Source organism: Galeopterus variegatus, unplaced genomic scaffold (assembly GCF_000696425.1).
Source record: "Galeopterus variegatus unplaced genomic scaffold, G_variegatus-3.0.2 Scaffold285, whole genome shotgun sequence".
NCBI classification, from domain to species: domain Eukaryota; kingdom Metazoa; phylum Chordata; class Mammalia; order Dermoptera; family Cynocephalidae; genus Galeopterus; species Galeopterus variegatus.
This window is the reverse complement of record NW_007726396.1, coordinates 625,202-643,802: the sequence shown is the minus strand read 5'-3', so window position 1 is coordinate 643,802 and position 18,601 is coordinate 625,202. Positions and strand designations below refer to the sequence as shown.

General features: G+C 42.3%; 1 protein-coding gene across 1 annotated transcript in view; it reads left to right on the top strand.

Annotated features, from left to right (window-relative positions):
• Window positions 1-15,600, top strand: part of LOC103585923 (transcription factor GATA-6-like) — a 20,281-nt gene extending 4,681 nt beyond the window's left edge. The window contains exon 5 of the mRNA XM_008567027.1: window positions 14,153-15,600. Coding sequence (XP_008565249.1) covers window positions 14,153-14,320 — 168 coding nt within the window. The 3' untranslated portion in view covers window positions 14,321-15,600. The remainder of the gene's footprint in view (window positions 1-14,152) is intronic.
• The last annotated feature ends 3,001 nt before the right edge of the window (window positions 15,601-18,601 follow it).

Genomic DNA, 18,601 nt, shown 5'->3' with positions numbered 1-18,601 from the left:
GTGCTCACAGCACTCACTGGCTGAGCGCGGTGCGGCTGGTCTCAAAAAGGACAAAAAAAAATGAAAGTGTTCTCATTATTGCACAGCATCTTCATTGGCTGGGAGTTAAGTCTTCTAAGATAATTGATCTCTAGTGCTCCCTGTGACTGATGTGGTAGAAGTTAGTGCAGGGTTACTCCAGTTTAACAGGGCAATCAGCTATGAAACAAAGGGCAATCTCGGGCACATTCCCAGTGGAAAATGATTCTGGGGGCCACACACTCCTCCATTTAGAGATGTAAGTGGCAACATAACTGCCTTTCTTTAATGATTGTGAATTACAGCAAGGAAGTCAACCTGTCCCAGAGGTCCCAATCAAATTGCTGTTCATTTTAATTCCCATTGGAGAAATGAGTTGCAAGAGATCATCAGTAGGCACTGCCAGCAGGCTTCTCAAGTCCCAAGGCACGATAGGAGCAGTGTTCTGGACCTGCCTGTGTGCAGGCCACTTGTGTTGTGGCACCAGGTCCCTAGTGTGGCACCAGGTTCCTGAGCTTTCTTGGTCTGGGTAAAAGGGGCCACAGAAGCTGAATATTCTGGAAGGAGGCTGTACTACTTGTCTGCTGCTGTGGTGGGGGCTCCAGGACTCCCCTCCCCAGCAGGAACGGAAGTTGGACAGGATTCCTAGCACACGGCATTCTAGAATAAGTGTTGTAGTGCCATGAAAATCATTTTGCACTGCTTGTTTCTTTGACTTATTTGCTTGTCTTAGCTTTACACACTTGTTGCTAATTTGTGCTTTAATGAGACCTCTGGGAGAAAAGGAGACATTCCTTTTGATAAGAGTTATCAGATTGATGAGCTGGCCACCTTATGGCTCAGTTTCTCTTTGCTGGTTGTAGGCTGTGCGTGTGTGTGTGTGTGTGTGTGTGTGTATGTGTTGGAGGTAGAGGGAATGCAGTTTCTTTCCTGCCTGAGATCAGGAAGACTCACTGTCTTGCAGCCCCTTATTAAAATAGGGGTAGCTTGTTCCTTTGGAATGATTTGTGTTTATTAAGAAATGTGTTAAACTTAATTTTTGATAGACGGTTAATTTCTGTGACAAAAATAGTCTTTTGTTCTGGCTAAAAATGTTCCTGTATGTGTAGGTTTACTGAAAAACATGTAGTTGATCTAAATAGACATCAGATTTTCTTTGGCATTTATTCTCTGTGGATTGTAAGAATATTGAAATCTTTTTCCTTGAATTTCATTTACTGGCCAAGTTATATTTTATAGCTTTTTTGTTATTGTTATTTAGGAGAGGAACATGGCAACCTGTTCTATTTCAGCCGTTCCCCAATAAGATTTAATAAGTAGTCCATAAATGGTCCCATCCCTCCTATGACTTATAACTCAAAATTGTAAAGCTGGAAGATACTTTATATAAACTTTATGTAGCTCAATCCCCAAAATTTATAGATGAAAAGTATTTTTCTAAATTTTCTTTGGAATAGGAGGGATTAATTTGGAGATGAAATTAAGCAATAAGACATTATGTCTGAGAATGAGGAGTCACTGAACATGATTTGCCTGCCTAGAAATAATTTCTATAAATAATTACCTAAAAAATTAAAACCTACTTAAGTTTATATTAAAATTGCAAACATGTTGAAATCATCATTAGACATAAAATATTTAAGTAAATGGTGCTGAAATGTATCTGACTAGCCCTTGCTTTACTGGTTGTTGTTCCATTTAAGAAGCATGTTGCTAAGTGAGGTGCCGTTTCCAGTTGAGTGGACAAGGTCCTACACTTCAAAGTTGTTCATGATGTGGTGGTGTTGGTGGGAGGGCAGGTATGGACATAGATGTTACTTGGAAATGGCTTCACAGAGTAGAGGAAACTTGAATTAGTTGGGTAGGATTTTTGCAGGGGAAAAAGTGGGATGGAGGTGTTCAGGAAAGAGCATGGCAGTCTATGGTACTGAAGGGAAATAGTTTTAGGAGTGCAGAGTATCTGGAGTGTAGGGTGTAAGAAGCCAAAGGCAGGAGATGAGGCTGGTAAGACAGATGGAAAGTGGATATTAAGGAAATATTTTAAATCAGTATCAAATGAGCTTTAAGCAGTGCCCAAACTATGTTCATTTCTAAATGATCGACTTTATCTAACTCCCACTTCGGTGACAAATGTGTTTTCTGTACACTGGAGTCCAAGAATTAAAACATTCTTAATTGGGAGTATTTTGATAATCTATGTAAACAAATGCGAGCATGCTCCTGCTTGTCCATTTTACAAGCAGGGCTGCCTCCATACAGTTAGTAAGGACAAATATCTCGCCTGAGCTGATTGTATTCACTGACCTCATGCCCTTACAGCATCGGCCGTGCTGTAGTTCTTCTGTCTTCAGGGCTTCTTGGGGCAGAATGGTTGTAGTGGGTGCCTGGTTACCTCTCTTAATAGAGACATATTAGGCACGGTTTGTTATGTTAGTGATAGGAAACAAGTTTCCTCACTTTTGTGGGTCATTGTGGGTGATATGCAACTTCCCCAGAGAGACGGATGTTCGTAGTCTGAGAGACAGAGACTTAATCTCAGATTCATCATTGGCTTGTCTGTGCTGTTGTACATGGGCCTTAAACCACTCTGGTCAGTTTCTTGCTATTAAATAGATGTCATCATTCCTGTCTCATGTGTGCTTTTGGGATGCCACATGCCTAGCTAGACCTATCTCCCTACTGCAGCCACTTCTGAGCTATGTGGGGGTTTGCAAGAGGTAATGCACACACCTAAGTGCTTATAGCTGACAGCAGTGATCTAGGGATTGATGCTTATTAAGATTAATGTGAATGTGCTTTATAAGACCTTCCAAAGAAAACTGAGGCACTTTGTAGGTTAATATTTAAAATTCTTTTTATAGATTTTATTTTTTGTATTAACATTTGCATCCTATGGTGAAAATTGGAAAACACCACTTTTTTTTCCTTTTTGTCTTTTTTACTGACCGGTACGGGATCGCAACCCTCGGTGTCGCGCCTGTACCGGGGACCAGCGACGGGATCGCAACCCTCCGTGTCGCACCCGCACCGCGCTCAGCCAGTGAGCGGGAACCGGTCACCACATGGGATCCGAACCCTCGGCGGGAGCGCCGCTGCGCTCTCAAGCGGCGCACTCTCCAGTGCGCCACCGGGCCGGCCCGGAAAACACCACTTTTCCCAGTTGAGGGGGAAATTCTTTATTAGCAGATTTATACTCCACTGTGTTTTTCTCCAAGTAATGGAATCTGTTTGGACTTACCATGGCATTGTAGTTGGCCACAAAGTAATAGTTCCTGTTAAAGACCTGAAAAGTACATTCACGAGGGACTTATGTGCTGCCTACAGTACGGGCTGCTTTCACTCAGATGAAGCTGACTTGTGAAGGGGGAGCTCGACTGCAGGAGCCTCAGGGGCTGGGCAGAAGATGACTGCTTCACTCTTCTCTTGAATATTCCACAAGAGCCTTTACAGTACTTGAGAGCTAGACATCATGGTTTAGTCTTGCATTTTGTCATTGTGCTCTTGTTTTGGGGAAGTTTTCTTTCTCTCCCATACTTTCTCATTTATGAGATAGTGGATGTAGGGAAGCAGGAAACTAGTTTCTGTCAAGTACATTTTATGTGCTAGGTGCGTTAGGTACATTTTCTCCTTTAATCCTCCTTCAGAGTGAGACTCAGAAGGTAAGGAGCAGTCCCAAGATCATGTGTCGAATTAAGAGGCAGGGCTTCGATTTGGACCCAGGTCTGGCTGATGCGGAATGAGTGTTGTTATAAATACAGCATATTGGATGAATATGTGATATTAGTTCATCTCTTTGAAGTCTTTGGAAAAAAGAAATAATGTTTTCTTGAAGAAATGAAACTAGTTTTGAGTAATAATTTCAGCATCAAATATCTTCCTGCTGAAATAGATGGGAAGATAGTGCCAGAAAAGTGACCAAGTACCTAAGGCACTGAATGCAAATTTTCCTATCAATGTTATGCTTAGCAATAAAATGTAGTATAGTACTAAGGATATGGCAGTTGGGTAATATTAGGTAGAAAAAATCATAATAGGTAGTAAAAATTACTGTTGTTTATATACCTAATGTGGTTATGACAAGGTTCTTTTAAAATAGCAAATACAAGATTGCAGTACTAAAATCCTTCTAATGGTGTGATTAAATCCATGCACAGTGAGTGCTATTTTGGAACTTTTCAGGATGTTCTAATTGCCCTCAATTTATTTTTATGAAATCATTAAAAAAACATTTCTTAATGGGCAGGTGCCCCTCTCCCCCCTTTAGAGTTTATAGTCCAAACACTCTTTTCTCAATGAGTAAAAAAACAGTTAAAAAATCATTACTCTCCCGAAAGGTCTGTGAGAGAGTTGTGGTTAGGTATTATTATTGCCTCATTTATAAACCAGGATCCAGAGTGACTCCATAAGGTCACAAAACAAGCCCGTGTTGAGCCGGGACTGGAACCGACGTCTCCTGCCTCCCAGTCCAGGGCTGTTACCCCTCCCAGGGAGTTGACCAATCATCACAGTTATTAATATCCCACTTGCCACATGCTACAAGCCATGCACATAAATATTTTCTTGGCATTTTATCTTCATGCTCCCTATGTACCAGGCTCCCTTTCTCTCTTTGTTCATAGCCCCTTGTAATAACTCACGTCCCTGTCTGACCACACTGGCCTTCGCATGAAAGTCACATGCCACTGGGCAGGGAACGTTTAAGCATGTGGAGTTTGCATACTTCCATTTTGATCCCAAGGCTTCTTCTAGACTTCCCTCTTTTTTCTGTGTGTGTATGTGTGCGTGCGCACGTGCGTGCGTGTGATGGCGAGGGTGGTAGGGAGTAGTTAGAAAATACATTGTACTACATTAACACCCAATGGCTTTGTGTGTATATTAGGAAACAGTAAAACTATACTGTTCTTTAAATAGTTTGTAATATATATGTCCACCCAATTTATCACAGACCTGTGGTTTATTTAATGAGTGACTCATTATTACAATCTGAAAGCCAGAATACTGGGGAGAGCATAAGTGCAGGCAGAAGTTGTTCACCTTTTCATAGGGCTTCATCTCAGAACTCAACTTTTCTTTGCAAGTTATAGATTCTTTGCAGTTTTTTCCTCTGCCTCTATAAGAATATATAGTATTGTCCAAAAACATGAAATAATGTTACGGGAAAACCTGGCCAAATTTAAGAAATCTGGCTTAGAATGCTCTGAAATGTTATTGCTAAATGAATCTTTAAAGAAAATGGATTCCTTTCCTGGAATACAAGTAATTTATTATGCATTTCATGGGTGTCTGCCAAAAGAATTACTAGCAATATGCCGATCCAAGGGATATGAATTAAATACAAACTTTTAGCTCTGTTTATGTTTAGACCTACCTGTTAATTTTCTCTGAAATTTTAATAATTATAAAAGCATTTCCGAAGACTGGTGTTGGCGATGTGACAATTCATAATTCAGCTACCCATCATATCAGGCTTTATAAAGGCCCAGTACTCAGAATTTACGAGACTGAGCATGAATAGATTATTTTATTGACTTCAGATTTTAAGAAAGATTCAAACAAATAAACAAGTCATTGATTTCAATGTTCTGTTGGGGCCTTGTGAGTAAACAGAATTCCAAGCCAATGTCTGACGATGTTTAAAGATGATTTACTCGATGGTATGCTGCCTCTTTTGGTTGTTAGCATGGCATGGCTTCACCAGAGCTGGGCAGATGCTCCAGAATCACATTTCCATTCTATTAAACACAAATACTTAACATTTAAAGCTCTCGTTAAATTTAGTTGCTTGATTTCTGGGGAAGCCTGAATATGGTCTGAAGTTTCTTCTGGGGGTTCAGGGGTTAGCAGCTGTGAGGAAACAGATTCAGGCCGCCAGGCACTAGCTCCAGCTCTGTCTGTGTGACTATCGTGATCTGCCAAGGTTTTGTAAAGCCTCTGTTTTCCTCCTTCTACTAAAGGGGAAAAATAATTCCTACCATCTGGCCCTGAGGAGTATTGTGTAGCATAAGTGGGAGATGCCTGCAGACCTCTTTGAAGTTCAAGAAGAATTGCACTACTTAAATGTAGTCTTGGAAGTTAATAGTGATGGGCTGTATTTGCATGGCCTTTTCTTTTTTTTTCATCCCAAGACATTAGAATTAAATTCCTACTTTCCTAATGGGGCAACTTAAAGATGTAGAGTCATTGTGTTAAGAAAGTAACTATATTTTAAAGACTTTTATTTNGGGAGCGCCGCTGCGCTCTCAAGTGGCGCACTCTCCAGTGCGCCACCGGGCCGGCCCAGAAAACACCACTTTTCCCAGTTGAGGGGGAAATTCTTTATTAGCAGATTTATACTCCACTGTGTTTTTCTCCAAGTAATGGAATCTGTTTGGACTTACCATGGCATTGTAGTTGGCCACAAAGTAATAGTTCCTGTTAAAGACCTGAAAAGTACATTCACGAGGGACTTATGTGCTGCCTACAGTACGGGTTGCTTTCACTCAGACGAAGCTGACTTGTGAAGGGGGAGCTCGACTGCAGGAGCCTCAGGGGCTGGGCAGAAGATGACTGCTTCACTCTTCTCTTGAATATTCCACAAGAGCCTTTACAGTACTTGAGAGCTAGACATCATGGTTTAGTCTTGCATTTTGTCATTGTGCTCTTGTTTTGGGGAAGTTTTCTTTCTCTCCCATACTTTCTCATTTATGAGATAGTGGATGTAGGGAAGCAGGAAACTAGTTTCTGTCAAGTACATTTTATGTGCTAGGTGCGTTAGGTACATTTTCTCCTTTAATCCTCCTTCAGAGTGAGACTCAGAAGGTAAGGAGCAGTCCCAAGATCATGTGTCGAATTAAGAGGCAGGGCTTCGATTTGGACCCAGGTCTGGCTGATGCGGAATGAGTGTTGTTATAAATACAGCATATTGATAATTCCTACCATCTGGCCCTGAGGAGTATTGTGTAGCATAAGTGGGAGATGCCTGCAGACTTCTTTGAAGTTCAAGAAGAATTGCACTACTTAAATGTAGTCTTGGAAGTTAATAGTGATGGGCTGTATTTGCATGGCCTTTTTTTTTTTTTCATCCCAAGACATTAGAATTAAATTCCTACTTTCCTAATGGAGCAACTTAAAGATGTAGAGTCATTGTGTTAAGAAAGTAACTATATTTTAAAGACTTTTATTTCTCTGATAGCAACAGTTTTTCATTCCTTCTGATACTTAGTACTTTCGTAATGCATTCTATGGTTTAAGTGCATTGTAAATGCTTCTTGTTTCTTTGACCACAGTATGTTTTTTTGTAATTGAGATGGAAAGATTAAGATGCTTATCCAATCTCCTAAAAAGCAAGTTTTGATATAAAAATTAATATTATAATTCACCAGGTTTTAAATCTTGCCTCAGAATCCTTTACCACTTAATTTGAAGACTAGAATAGAGTAACCCATTCTGATTCCCTTGAGAAAATAAGCTTTTTCTTTAGTATGCTCATCGACTTCAAGTTATGGGACAAACTCTCCCGCTTGCAATTTGTATTTGTACATCAGCATTTCACTGATAATCCCAGAGTACTTACACATTTTGAGTGACGACTTACCTCACCACAACATGCTTGCTCTCTGACTGTGCACAGATGCGTAAAACAATTTGCTCCTTTGCTCAGAATGGGTTGTGTGTATAGGATTGTTCTCCCCTCCTTGAAAGGGGCCACAGCCCCTGGTGTGGGTGTGAACTGGCTTACTCAGGCCTGGACGGGGCAAGAGGGGCTGGGGGGGGGCAGTCAGTGAAATTCCTAATAAGGAATCTGTTTGCTACATTACAAAAAAAAAAAAAGAAACTGTTCTGCTAAAAACTGAGTAAGGTCATCGGCTAAGGTGACCGTGACTCTCTTTTGGGAGAGAAGATGCTTTTATTTTCTTGCTTTATTAAACTGTTATGGGAGAATTCTAGAGTTTTGTTGTGATTGACAACTTTCACATGTCCTGGTGGAGATGGAATCTGTGTGCGTTTGTGTATCTTCCACGTGTGACCTTCTGTACTATTATTGAGTTGCTCTTGTGTCTTGTCCTGTGTTACCTCCATCCAAACTGAAATGAGCATAGTTAGTTTTAAATTTTTTTTTCTTTCTTTTTTTGAGGAAGACAGCTATAAAGCACCGCAGGGGTCGAACCTAGAGGTTACAAAAGCAGAGAAAAGCTTTGGCAGTGAGGGGCCGCTGGCTTCCCCTCACACGAGGAAAAGCGGTAACCACAAACTCACTTAGATGTGTAGGAAGGACAGATCAGAGGCCGTGGCAGCCGACAGTCTGGCTTCGAGCGGAGGAGGCGGTGTGATCACCACAGTCTCAGGCTCTGGGAATGATCACACGCTCCCCTTCAGCCGGCCTGGGGTGCAGTGTTTTCTTTCTTCAGATGGAGACTGCATTAAGAGAGATCACAGCACGGAGGACTGAGCACAGCCTAGCAGACTCCCTTCTGGTGTTCCTCCCCCAAAATGAAGTTTATGTATGTAATTCACAAGCCAGAGAACCTACATTATTCTTAGGAAAAGGCTATGTCCTTTAAGGGTTTCCTTTTTCCTAATGCATTTCCTTTCTAGAGACCTACATGTGGGCATCCAGACTCCTTTCTGGTGTTCCTCCCCCAAAATGAAGTTTATGTATGTAATTCACAAGCCAGAGAACCTACATTATTCTTAGGAAAAGGCTATGTCCTTTAAGGGTTTCCTTTTTCCTAATGCATTGCCTTTCTAGAGACTGACATGTGGGCATCCCCATCTGATCTGAGGCTGTCTCTGGTCCTGCCTTTCTGGGCTAGGTGAAGTAAAGCAAAAGAAAGAGAAGTACATTGTTGGGGAACCCACTACGAGCCAGGCACTCTGCTGGGCATTGGACTATATTAATTTATCAAATCAGAAAGCCTTGACTTGTCAGGTGAATGTCCCAAAACGAGGGATGGCTTTATGCTCACAGGAAAAAAAAGTCTGGGTGATGTAAAGGTGAGCTGTGCCTACTTCACACTGTTGCTAGTGGATATTTTCCATGTCCCAATCCGCCGCAGCCCAAGTTCCCCCTGAAGTCATTTATTCCTGTAGGAGTGTTCCCACCCAGCCTGTCTCCCACCTAAGCTGGCCTGCTTTCAGTGCTAAGCCCAGGCTGGGTCTGGCGCTGATAACACATTCTTTCAACAGGAAGTGCCTCCATTTTCAGTTGTCTGTGGGAGGGTGGAGAACCGATAAGCTGTGAATGGAAACACAGAGCAGATTTCTGCCCCACCCTCATTGCACTTTGATCAGAGGGTGCAGGGACCCCCGCTTGGCCTGAGCTGCCTGCTGCAAGGAGGAAGGATGGTTCAGCTGTGGGCATTGCAGCGCTCTCTTCTCTACTGTCTCTCAGGAACGTTTGTTTAGGTTGCTTTAGGTTAGTGAGGGGCCTGCTTTTGCTATGTTGAGATGTCTGCGATCTGAGCTAAAGTCCTTTGAAGGATTTAATTAGATGTGGGAAACCATCAAAGAACTGAAATTCATAACACGGCATCTTTAAAAAGTTCATGAAAGGATTCGTATTGTCTTCTACTTTTATTTTTCCACAATCTTTTTGATGTACCCTCATATTTGTGTTTTTATGCGTGTTGTATGCACTGGGTCCAGGATCATTATACATTTTCTGTTCTTTTCCCCCCAAATATTCCTGATAGGTGGCTCTTGAATATCACCAGTGAGGGAAGAGGACTTAAGAGGAACAATGGTGTTATGAGCCAGGTTTCTTAAGGAGAGTTTTTGGGCCATTTCCAGACCCCTACCTTTAGAATACCAGTTCTGAGAGCTCAAGTTACTCTGATGCACAGATGTGTAGTGTGTTTGGTGTTTTAACTTCCATGGAAATGTATGTTTCACGTGTGCAAGGCTGGCCAGGCCCCAACCTATGCCAGGTGGTATGAGGATGATTTTGGGGTGCTGGGGGCCCCTTCTAGCCCTCACTCTGATTCCTCCCTATGTTTTTAAGCTACTTTATGACCCCGTCCAGGCTGGTTCATCCCTCAAGTGCTTGTGCCTTGTGTTTCTGGTGCTAATGTTTTCCGTCCTTCCCCAAAGTTAGGTTGTATTGTGCCATTCAATTAAGATATTCAAAGAAGAATATTCAAAGAGGTATAGATGGCTAATAGGCTTGGCCCTCTCTGTCTCCCACCCGCTCCTGGGTTCCCTCGTGATGCTTATGCATGGGCATGGATGAGTTGTCATGATGATGTAGAATTCACATCCTGCTGTCTCTCACTTAACATTGTATTACAGGATTTTTTTTTCCATTTTGCTGTGTGATCTTATTATTTTTAATAATTGCATAATATGGGCTGGCCCGGTGGTGCACTGCTACAGTGCGCCACTTGAGAGCGCGGCGGCGCTCCCGCCGAGGGTTTGGATCCCACATGCAGACTGGTTCCCGCTCACTGGCTGAGCGAGGTGCAGGTGCAGCACCGAGGGTTGCGATCCCGTTGCCGGTCATGAAAAAAAGACAAAAAAAATAATAATAATAATAATTGCATAATAGTTTATTCAGCAATGTACTCTCTTTTTCCAAACCATTTTCATGTTTTTAGATATTAGGTTGTTTCCATGGTTTCCACTATGATAAGTAACCCTGTGATGGATGGCTTCCTCTGTGGTGGCTTTCCCTTGTTTTGAATTATTTTCTTATAATACATTTCCGGAAGTGAAATTATAGGGCTATGTAGGGTATAAACTTCTAGGTGGCTCTTGACACTACTGCTGACTGCCTCTGTAAGACACAATACAGTCCTGTCGGCCACGGGTGAGGGGATTAGTGTTATCACATAATGTCAGCCTTCTGTAGCATTGCAAAAAATTTTTTCTTTGTATTATTTAAAATAAGGTCATTAAGCTTTGGACACAAATACTCGTCCCATTTTTTCCTGACACTCAACTGTTGTTTTTTTTTTTTCTTTTTTTTTCCTTTTTGTCTTTTTTCGTGACCGGCAATGGATCGCAACCCTCAGTGTCACGCCCGTACCGGACCAGGACCGGCAACGGGATCGCAACCCTCGGTGTCGCGTCTGCACCTTGCTCAGCCAGTGAGCGGCCAGTCTGTATGTGGGATCCGAACCCTCGTCAGGAGCGACGCCGCGCTCCCAAGCGGCGCACTGTAGCAGTGCGCCACCGGGCCGGCCCTCAACTGTTGTTTTTAATTATGAACGAGCTGATGTTTTTTCAGAAGTGCAGCTCTCATGTGATTTCCACTCCCCTTTGACAGTGGAACTCTTAGCCTACTGCATAGCCTACCATTTTGTCTGAAGAAGACAATAGTTACTTCAGATAGCTTTGGGATTATTGCTGGGGAATAAGAATAGCATTCACGGTGTTAAGATTTCTTTAATGTGGCTTATTTGAAAAAGGGCCAGTGAGCCTTTTGAATGACTGTGAAAGCACCTTGGTTTATTTCCATTTCATAGGTGAGGAAACCGAGGCACAGACAGTTCTATGTCCAGTCTTCTAGTTTACCTCTCACAGGAAGAGTCACACAAGAGTGTGACCCCTGTGCGTGTCCTTTTGTTTCAGCTGGCTTTTCTTCCTAACAGGCCAGATTCCTGCCTCCCCACGTCCTGCGTGCCTCCAATTTGAATATCCTTTTCTCACCAATAACAAGAACTTCCCTTTACGGAATGTTTAGCATGACAAAGCATCATGCTGACACGTTTACAAACATTATCTTATTTAATTGTCACAAGCACACCTGAGGTAGGTAATAGGAGGACCTGCATACAGAGGACGAGACTAGGGGTGACTGTACCCAGAAGGTGACAGAACCCAGATATGACTTTAGAGCCTGAGCTTAGTCCCACCATGCAGGCTGCCTTGGGCCCTTGCCCAGGATTCCTTTCCCCTCTGTGATTCCTCATCCAACTCTTGCTCCAGATCCCTGTCTCAGCCACTTGTGCATCATTTGCCATAGGCAGCCATACAGTCTTACTTTCTGGTGTGTGCATGTCCTGGCTCCCCATGGAGCCCGGGAGCTCCCTGAGCTCTAGTCCTAGTATCTGGCTCTTGGTGCTTTGCTAATCTTTCTTTTTGCTGACTGTGATGGTGGTGATGGTGACAGACTCCTCTACTATCTCAGCACTTCCTGCCATTTGAGGTGAGCTGCTTCCTGGGCTGATCCAGGAACCGTCTCCATTTCAGAAAATAGCACTTGCTGTGGTGAAGTCAGATTTAGTCAGGTACGTGCAGATGTATCTTTTTTGGAATAGGTAGATCAATGCAATGTTGGGTGTAATGTAACAGTAGCATAATTATGAGGGAGCTCACTCTTCTAATCTACGGTAGTTCCTTTCTAAAACAAACAACTTTTTGTAACTGAATGTCTCCTATTTGTTTATTTGTTTGGGAGTTAAATTTGGATTCACGTTGGATTTGCTAAAGTTAATCCCCATGTTTATAAGTGTAACCAAATCTATAGCATTCAGTTTGTTTGACAGGATTATTTCAGCTGTTTCAAAATTTTCTCAAGAATCCATTTTGAATTTTACACATCTCAATGACTTTGTGAAATTTGCTTTATTATGTCTGCAAAACCCTCATTTAAGTCTTCGCATTTCTGTTTAAACAAAAGTTTGGGTGTGGGGGTACAGTTGTTGCTGGGTTTTCATAAACCCTCATTTTTGCTAGGAAAGTGAAGGATTGGTTACCTGTGTAGGGGTTGGGTTTGATCTGTCTAGTTTGGAGGAAGTTTGGACAGGCAGACAGGCAGGTCAGGTGTCTAGACCTGGGGCTTACTCTCCTGTGACACCTCCCAGCTTCATGCAGTCATTTTGAGGTTTAGAAAGCAAATCAGATTTTTTTTTTTTTTTTTTTGATGGCTGGCTGGTACAGGGATCGAACCCTGGATCTTGGTGTTATCAGCACCACATTGAGAAACCAGCCAGCCCAAGCCAGATCGTGTTTGGAAGCAGGAGTAGAGGTGGAGAAAGGGCCAAACTTACTTCCAGGCTGTAGAAGCTCAGCACACCTTCCATTCAGTTCCACCTGTGTCTGGTGCCCTGTTTCTCTGAAGCGGATGTACCATCAACATGGCCAGATAAACAGCTGTTTTAAGGATTTAATGGGATTGTATATGTAAAAAAAAAATTCTTTGAAAAGCACAAAATGTTCTACCGGTGTCAAGTAACAAGTATCCAGTAATTTATGGAGTGGGGAACCCTGAAAACTTGGAAGAAATAAGGGGCTTCTGAACTTTTAGAAGGAAAAAGCCTTGGTGAAAAAGTATGTGATTATGGCTAGAAATTTTAAAAAGTCTTTCACATGTAACTGTTTTCTCAAAGTGTAGTCTAAACAGATTTTTGTTATTTTGGTTTGATTCCTCTAAATTATATAATGTTTTCTACTTGGCCTTTCTTGTTTGGATGTAAGGAATGAATGAAATGGGAGAAAGGTGAACTTTTGCTTTAAAATATAATTGCTACAATCATGACAGATAGAGGATGTTAGCATTTTCTTTATAATGTGGTCTGCTTCGAGCATGGCCTGTTCTTGTAAAGAATTAAGGTCAGTGAGGTAGATATTAAAACCTGTATATGCATGGGTTTATTTTCCGTGATGTCAGTGCTGAAAAATTTCATTTATCAGAGGAGGCTGACCTGTGTAACTTTCCTTTTTAGACTTTGACATAATCGCTAAGGCTGTGTGTGAGTGTGCGCGTGTGCAAGGCTCTGCATTTTCTCTTTGAAATGATTAGATTACGTGTGCATCCTTAGGGCCCATTTACCTACGTGGTGTGGTTTGTTTCACTGTCAGAGATCTTAGAGTTTGGCACTTTTTGCAAAGAAGATTCCTCCAGTTCCGCTTTCCTTTGTCCAGCTGTGCGTCTTGCCGATGGTTACTGCCATGAGTTCTAAAATTAACGGGATCATGTTTCTGAGAGCGTAAGTGGGGGGGGGTAGGTCAGTGGCCCTGCGCAATGCAGTGAGAGGCTCCCGCTTGCTGGCGGCAGGGTAGTCACGCCCATGTTCTTTCCTTTTCACTGGGTGCTCCGGGGAGCAGTTCTGGCCTCTGCTGCCGAAACATTGTCATTTGTTCCCATGTGTTTAACTAGCCGGATTGTAACCTTTTCTCCCCTTCTCTCCTTCTCTCTGTCCCCCTCTTCTGCCAGGCGGGTGCCCCGGTGATGTCTGGCTCGGGAGAGAGCACTAACCCCCAGAACAGCGAGCTCAAGTATTCAGGTCAAGATGGGCTCTACATAGGCGTCAGTCTGGCCTCACCGGCTGAAGTCACATCCTCGGTGCGACAGGATTCCTGGTGTGCTCTGGCCCTGGCGTGAGCTGGCACTGCCAGGAGGTGGGAGGACTCCACGTGGGCCTGGCACTACTTGTGTCTGATTTTGTCCAGTGGTCCAGACAGTGGCGACTCTGTTGACAAGAACATTCCTCCGATGCGTGATTTCTGTGCCTTTATTTTGAAAGAGATATATTTCCTAAGAGGCTTGCTGAAGAGTAAGAGAAGATGGAGCTCTTCCAGGGAAGGGCCAGAGCAGCCCAGCACGTCACCTCCTCCCTCTGGCCAGGGCCACTGCCAGCCTGCCTGGCGCTGGGTCGGCCCCTGCGCCACTTGCTGCGATCAGGACTAGGACGGGGGCCTTGCCTGCTAAGGAATATTGAGAGAGATTTTTTTAAAAAGATTTTATGTGTATTGCCCCAAATCGTGTACTTCTTCTGATCAATGTTGGTTATTCCAGGATTTCTTCATATCCTTTCCACATCTGAATTTCACATGCGTTCATGGAGAAGATCATTTGAGGCTCTTTGGTACACATCTCTGGAGGCTGAGTCTGTTCATGAGGTCTCTTGTGAAAATATTATTTGGTTTGCAAGACTGCATTATAACTTTAATGTACACTGTGACTGACGTTTCTCAAAGTTCATATTGTGTGACTGATCTGAAGTCAGTCAGAATTTGTAAACAGGGTAGCAAATAAGATATTTTTCTTCCATGTATACAATAATTTTTTTAAAAAGTGCAATTTGCGTTGCAGCAATCAGTGTTAAATCATTTGCATAAGATTTAACAGCATTTTTTATAATGAATGTAAACATTTTAACTTAATGGTACTTAAATAATTTAAAAGAAAAATGTTAACTTAGACATTCTTATGCTTCTTTTACAACTACATCCCATTTCTATATTCCCAGTTGTTAAAAATATTTCAAGAACAAATCTTCTCTCAGGAAAATCGCCTTTCTCCATTTGTTAAGAATTTTTATACAAGAACACCAATATACAACCTTTATTTTACTGTGGAATATGTGCTGGAAAAATTGCAACAAAACCTTACTACCTAATGGATAGCATTTGTAAATACTCTAGGCATCTGTAAACACTCTGATGAAGTCTGTACAGTGTGACTAACCCACAGGCAGGTTGGTTTACATTAAATTTTTTTTTTAAATGGGATGTCATATGGAGACCTATTTCACCAGAGTTTTAAAAATAAAGAAAGGGTATTGTTTTGTCTTCTGTACAGTGAGTTCCTTCCCTTTTAGCTTCATTTTGATGCTTTATGTGGCTGTAGATACTCATATAAAACAAGTACATGTGATGCTTGCAAGTTGCCTTGAGGCCTTACTTTCAAAGAATTGTCCTTTTTTACACCTTGGTTTATTTGAAGTTGGTATGTGGAGTTAGTTATCACTTTCCATTTGCATCGGTGACAATTTTTGTAAGTGAAAAGGACCCGGTATTAAATGACATCTGAGATTATAAACATTCTGTTTAGGATCAATGTTTAAAAACATTTTAGAAAGTCCTAAATTTTTTTCTTATAAATGAAATATCTCTATGGCCCAGAATAGAACAGTTTCCTTTCTAGTTCCTCCTTTTTGCAAAGTGCCTTGAAGTCTCAAATCTCACCCATCTCAGATTGCAGACCTGAACTCACCAGGATATATATAGAGATGATTTGAACAGCCTGTTTGTGTTTTCTTTGCTGTTGGGTGGATTTCAGGAAATCAGGAAGCTGTTCCACAAAATAAAATGGTGGCATTTAACTTTGGCACCCTGGGCGTGCGGCATTTTTGACTTCCTTTCAGGCACTTATTACAGCCGTTCTATGGGGTCCAGTCTGAATCTTTCAAGAGAAGGAAGCCTTCCCTGTGGTGGTGCGTGCCTCTCTATGTTAGGATATCATGGGCAGTGTTGGTAGCCAGACTTGGGGCTGGCATGTGTGTGTGAAGCCCACACGCACCCTGGTATCACAGTGGGCTAGAACAGTGCTTGAGAGTTGGGAATGGAGTCAGACCACTTGGCTTCAATTTCCAACTTGCTCACAGATGAGCTCTGTGATCTTGGGCAAGTTATTCAACTCTCATTTTCTCCATCCATAAAATAAGGCAAACAGCATATAACTCATGGAATTACATGAGATAACCCATGTAATGTGGCTAGCACAGGTGTAATGTAGTTAGCACAGTGCCTGGCACATAGTAAGCATTAGTGTCTTACTCCCTGTGGAGCATCAAGTTCATGGTTTGTAAGAGTCTGATGTCCCTTGGGTCACCTGTGCTTCTTGAATAAGGCCTAGGAGAGTGAAATGAGGGACACCCCCTATCCCAGGGGAAGGCAGAGATGGAGGGAGGATGTGTGAGGGATAATAGTCGGACTGGCTGATTGTTTTATAGAATGGGGCTGCTCTGACAGCAGAAGAGATTATTATCCCCACAAACTGATTTTTTTTCCTCCCTGCTCTTAACTGTTCTTGTTACTTTGAGTGCTTTCTGGTGGGTTGGGAGTTGTTACAGTTAATGTGCTTCTATTGGAAAATGAATTTTTCTCACTGGGGCTTCCAAATGATCTTTTTTCTAGGGACGGTCTCACACATCGCTCCTTCCATTCCCAAGACGTCATTACGTTGCTAAAGCCCCCTTTTTTGACGACAGAAAGTAGAAAGAATGCTAGCTTTCATGAACTAAATGACAAGGGCCTGTCCTAACACAATGAACTCCGCTATTTGGGCTTTTTAAAGGATTACTTTCTTACCTATGATTGCATAAAGTAGAAGCTTGATAATTTGTTCCAAATACACAATCTCAGCACCTCCGCCCCCCGAACTATGACATACGAAAACAAACCACCGATCATGTCTCAGTAGAGAAGGCATTTAAATAGATAGTGCTGCTCAGCTTAAAGAATCCTCAGACCCAACACCCTGGGTTGCAGAATTTATGCCTTCTGTCACCCGTGGCTGATTTTAGGCCATCTTATATAAGCGAAGGTTCTGTATGGGGTCTCTCTTCAGGGTCACTTAATGTTGTTTCCTAGTGCCTAGGGAGGGTCAGGAAAGCGAAGGGAGCCATTCATTTCCCCATGTAGATAAATTAACTTCTTGCTCATGGGAAATGTTTTCCCTAGTCCTCGGAAATTTGATGTAATTTCAGATCATAGATAAATTAGCTGCTGGGAGGGTGATACAGCAAATCTGTGGCTTTGCCAGATTCCAGACTGCTTTCAATTTAAGGCAGTGTGGTGGCCTTGCTGTGTTAAGTTCTTACTATGTGTCGGCATTGTCCACAGGGTCTGTGGATCTGTGTGACTCTGAGGAGGAAATAATAGGGAGGTGTATGAGGGAAGGGGAAACAGACAGCAGACATTTACTCAGAATCAAGCAGCTCTGGCTAATTAAAATGCTTTTTTTTTTTTTTTTTTTTGGTGGCTGGCCAGTATGGGGATCCAAGCCTTTGACCTTGGTGTTATAACACTATGCTCTGACCGACTGAGCTAACCTGTCAGCCTAAATGCATTTTGTTTCTGGGTCGAAATAATAGCAAGTCAGTTTGGTGATACTAGTTACCTCCTGGTGCTTGGAAGCTCTAATTGGCAGTCAGGTATGAGTTTGATTATTTTAAATGAGAAACAAATATTACTTAATTTGATAGACCAAATCTTTTGAAACAGGGTCTGTGGGTAAAAACTGGGTACCTGTGGCTCTGTCCACCAGAGGCCTCAGATGATTCTCTGTGGTTCAAGCTTCAGCAACTGGGTTCTGAGCTGGCTGCTTTGCTCATGATCTCCAGATGGGGGTATCAGGCACAAAAAGGTGACAGATGTTTGTAGGACGAGCAGAAAGGAAACAGGGTATTTTCAGTTGATTCAGCCGCAAGATATAAGTAGGCCGAAAGTCTGAGTAAGTTCTTAGAGATTTTGGATAAATAAGTTATGACTGATAGTTCCAAGTAGCATCTAAAGCGAAGTTAGGGAGTTGCAGGCGCATGTCGAACCTCTGAAACATGTGTCACAGCATCTGCACCCTCCAAGCATCCTCTGGCGTCTCCCAAATTTGCACTAGGGAACTAGCATGAAAACTGGTCCTTCGCTATTCTCAGTACGTGGCTGTCACAGGGAAGTGACTGTTAGACAGTTGATGTCACTGTTTTTGTTAAAGAGATACTTATTTTGCATGGTGGATTTTTTTTAAAAAAAGAATCAACATTTTAAAAATGGCTAAAACATGTTGATGAAAAAATGTTTGATTCATAGAAGTGCTTATATTTCAGTTGTCAGTGGTCCCTCTGTTAAGATAATCATCTCAATATTCTACAGCTTTTGGACA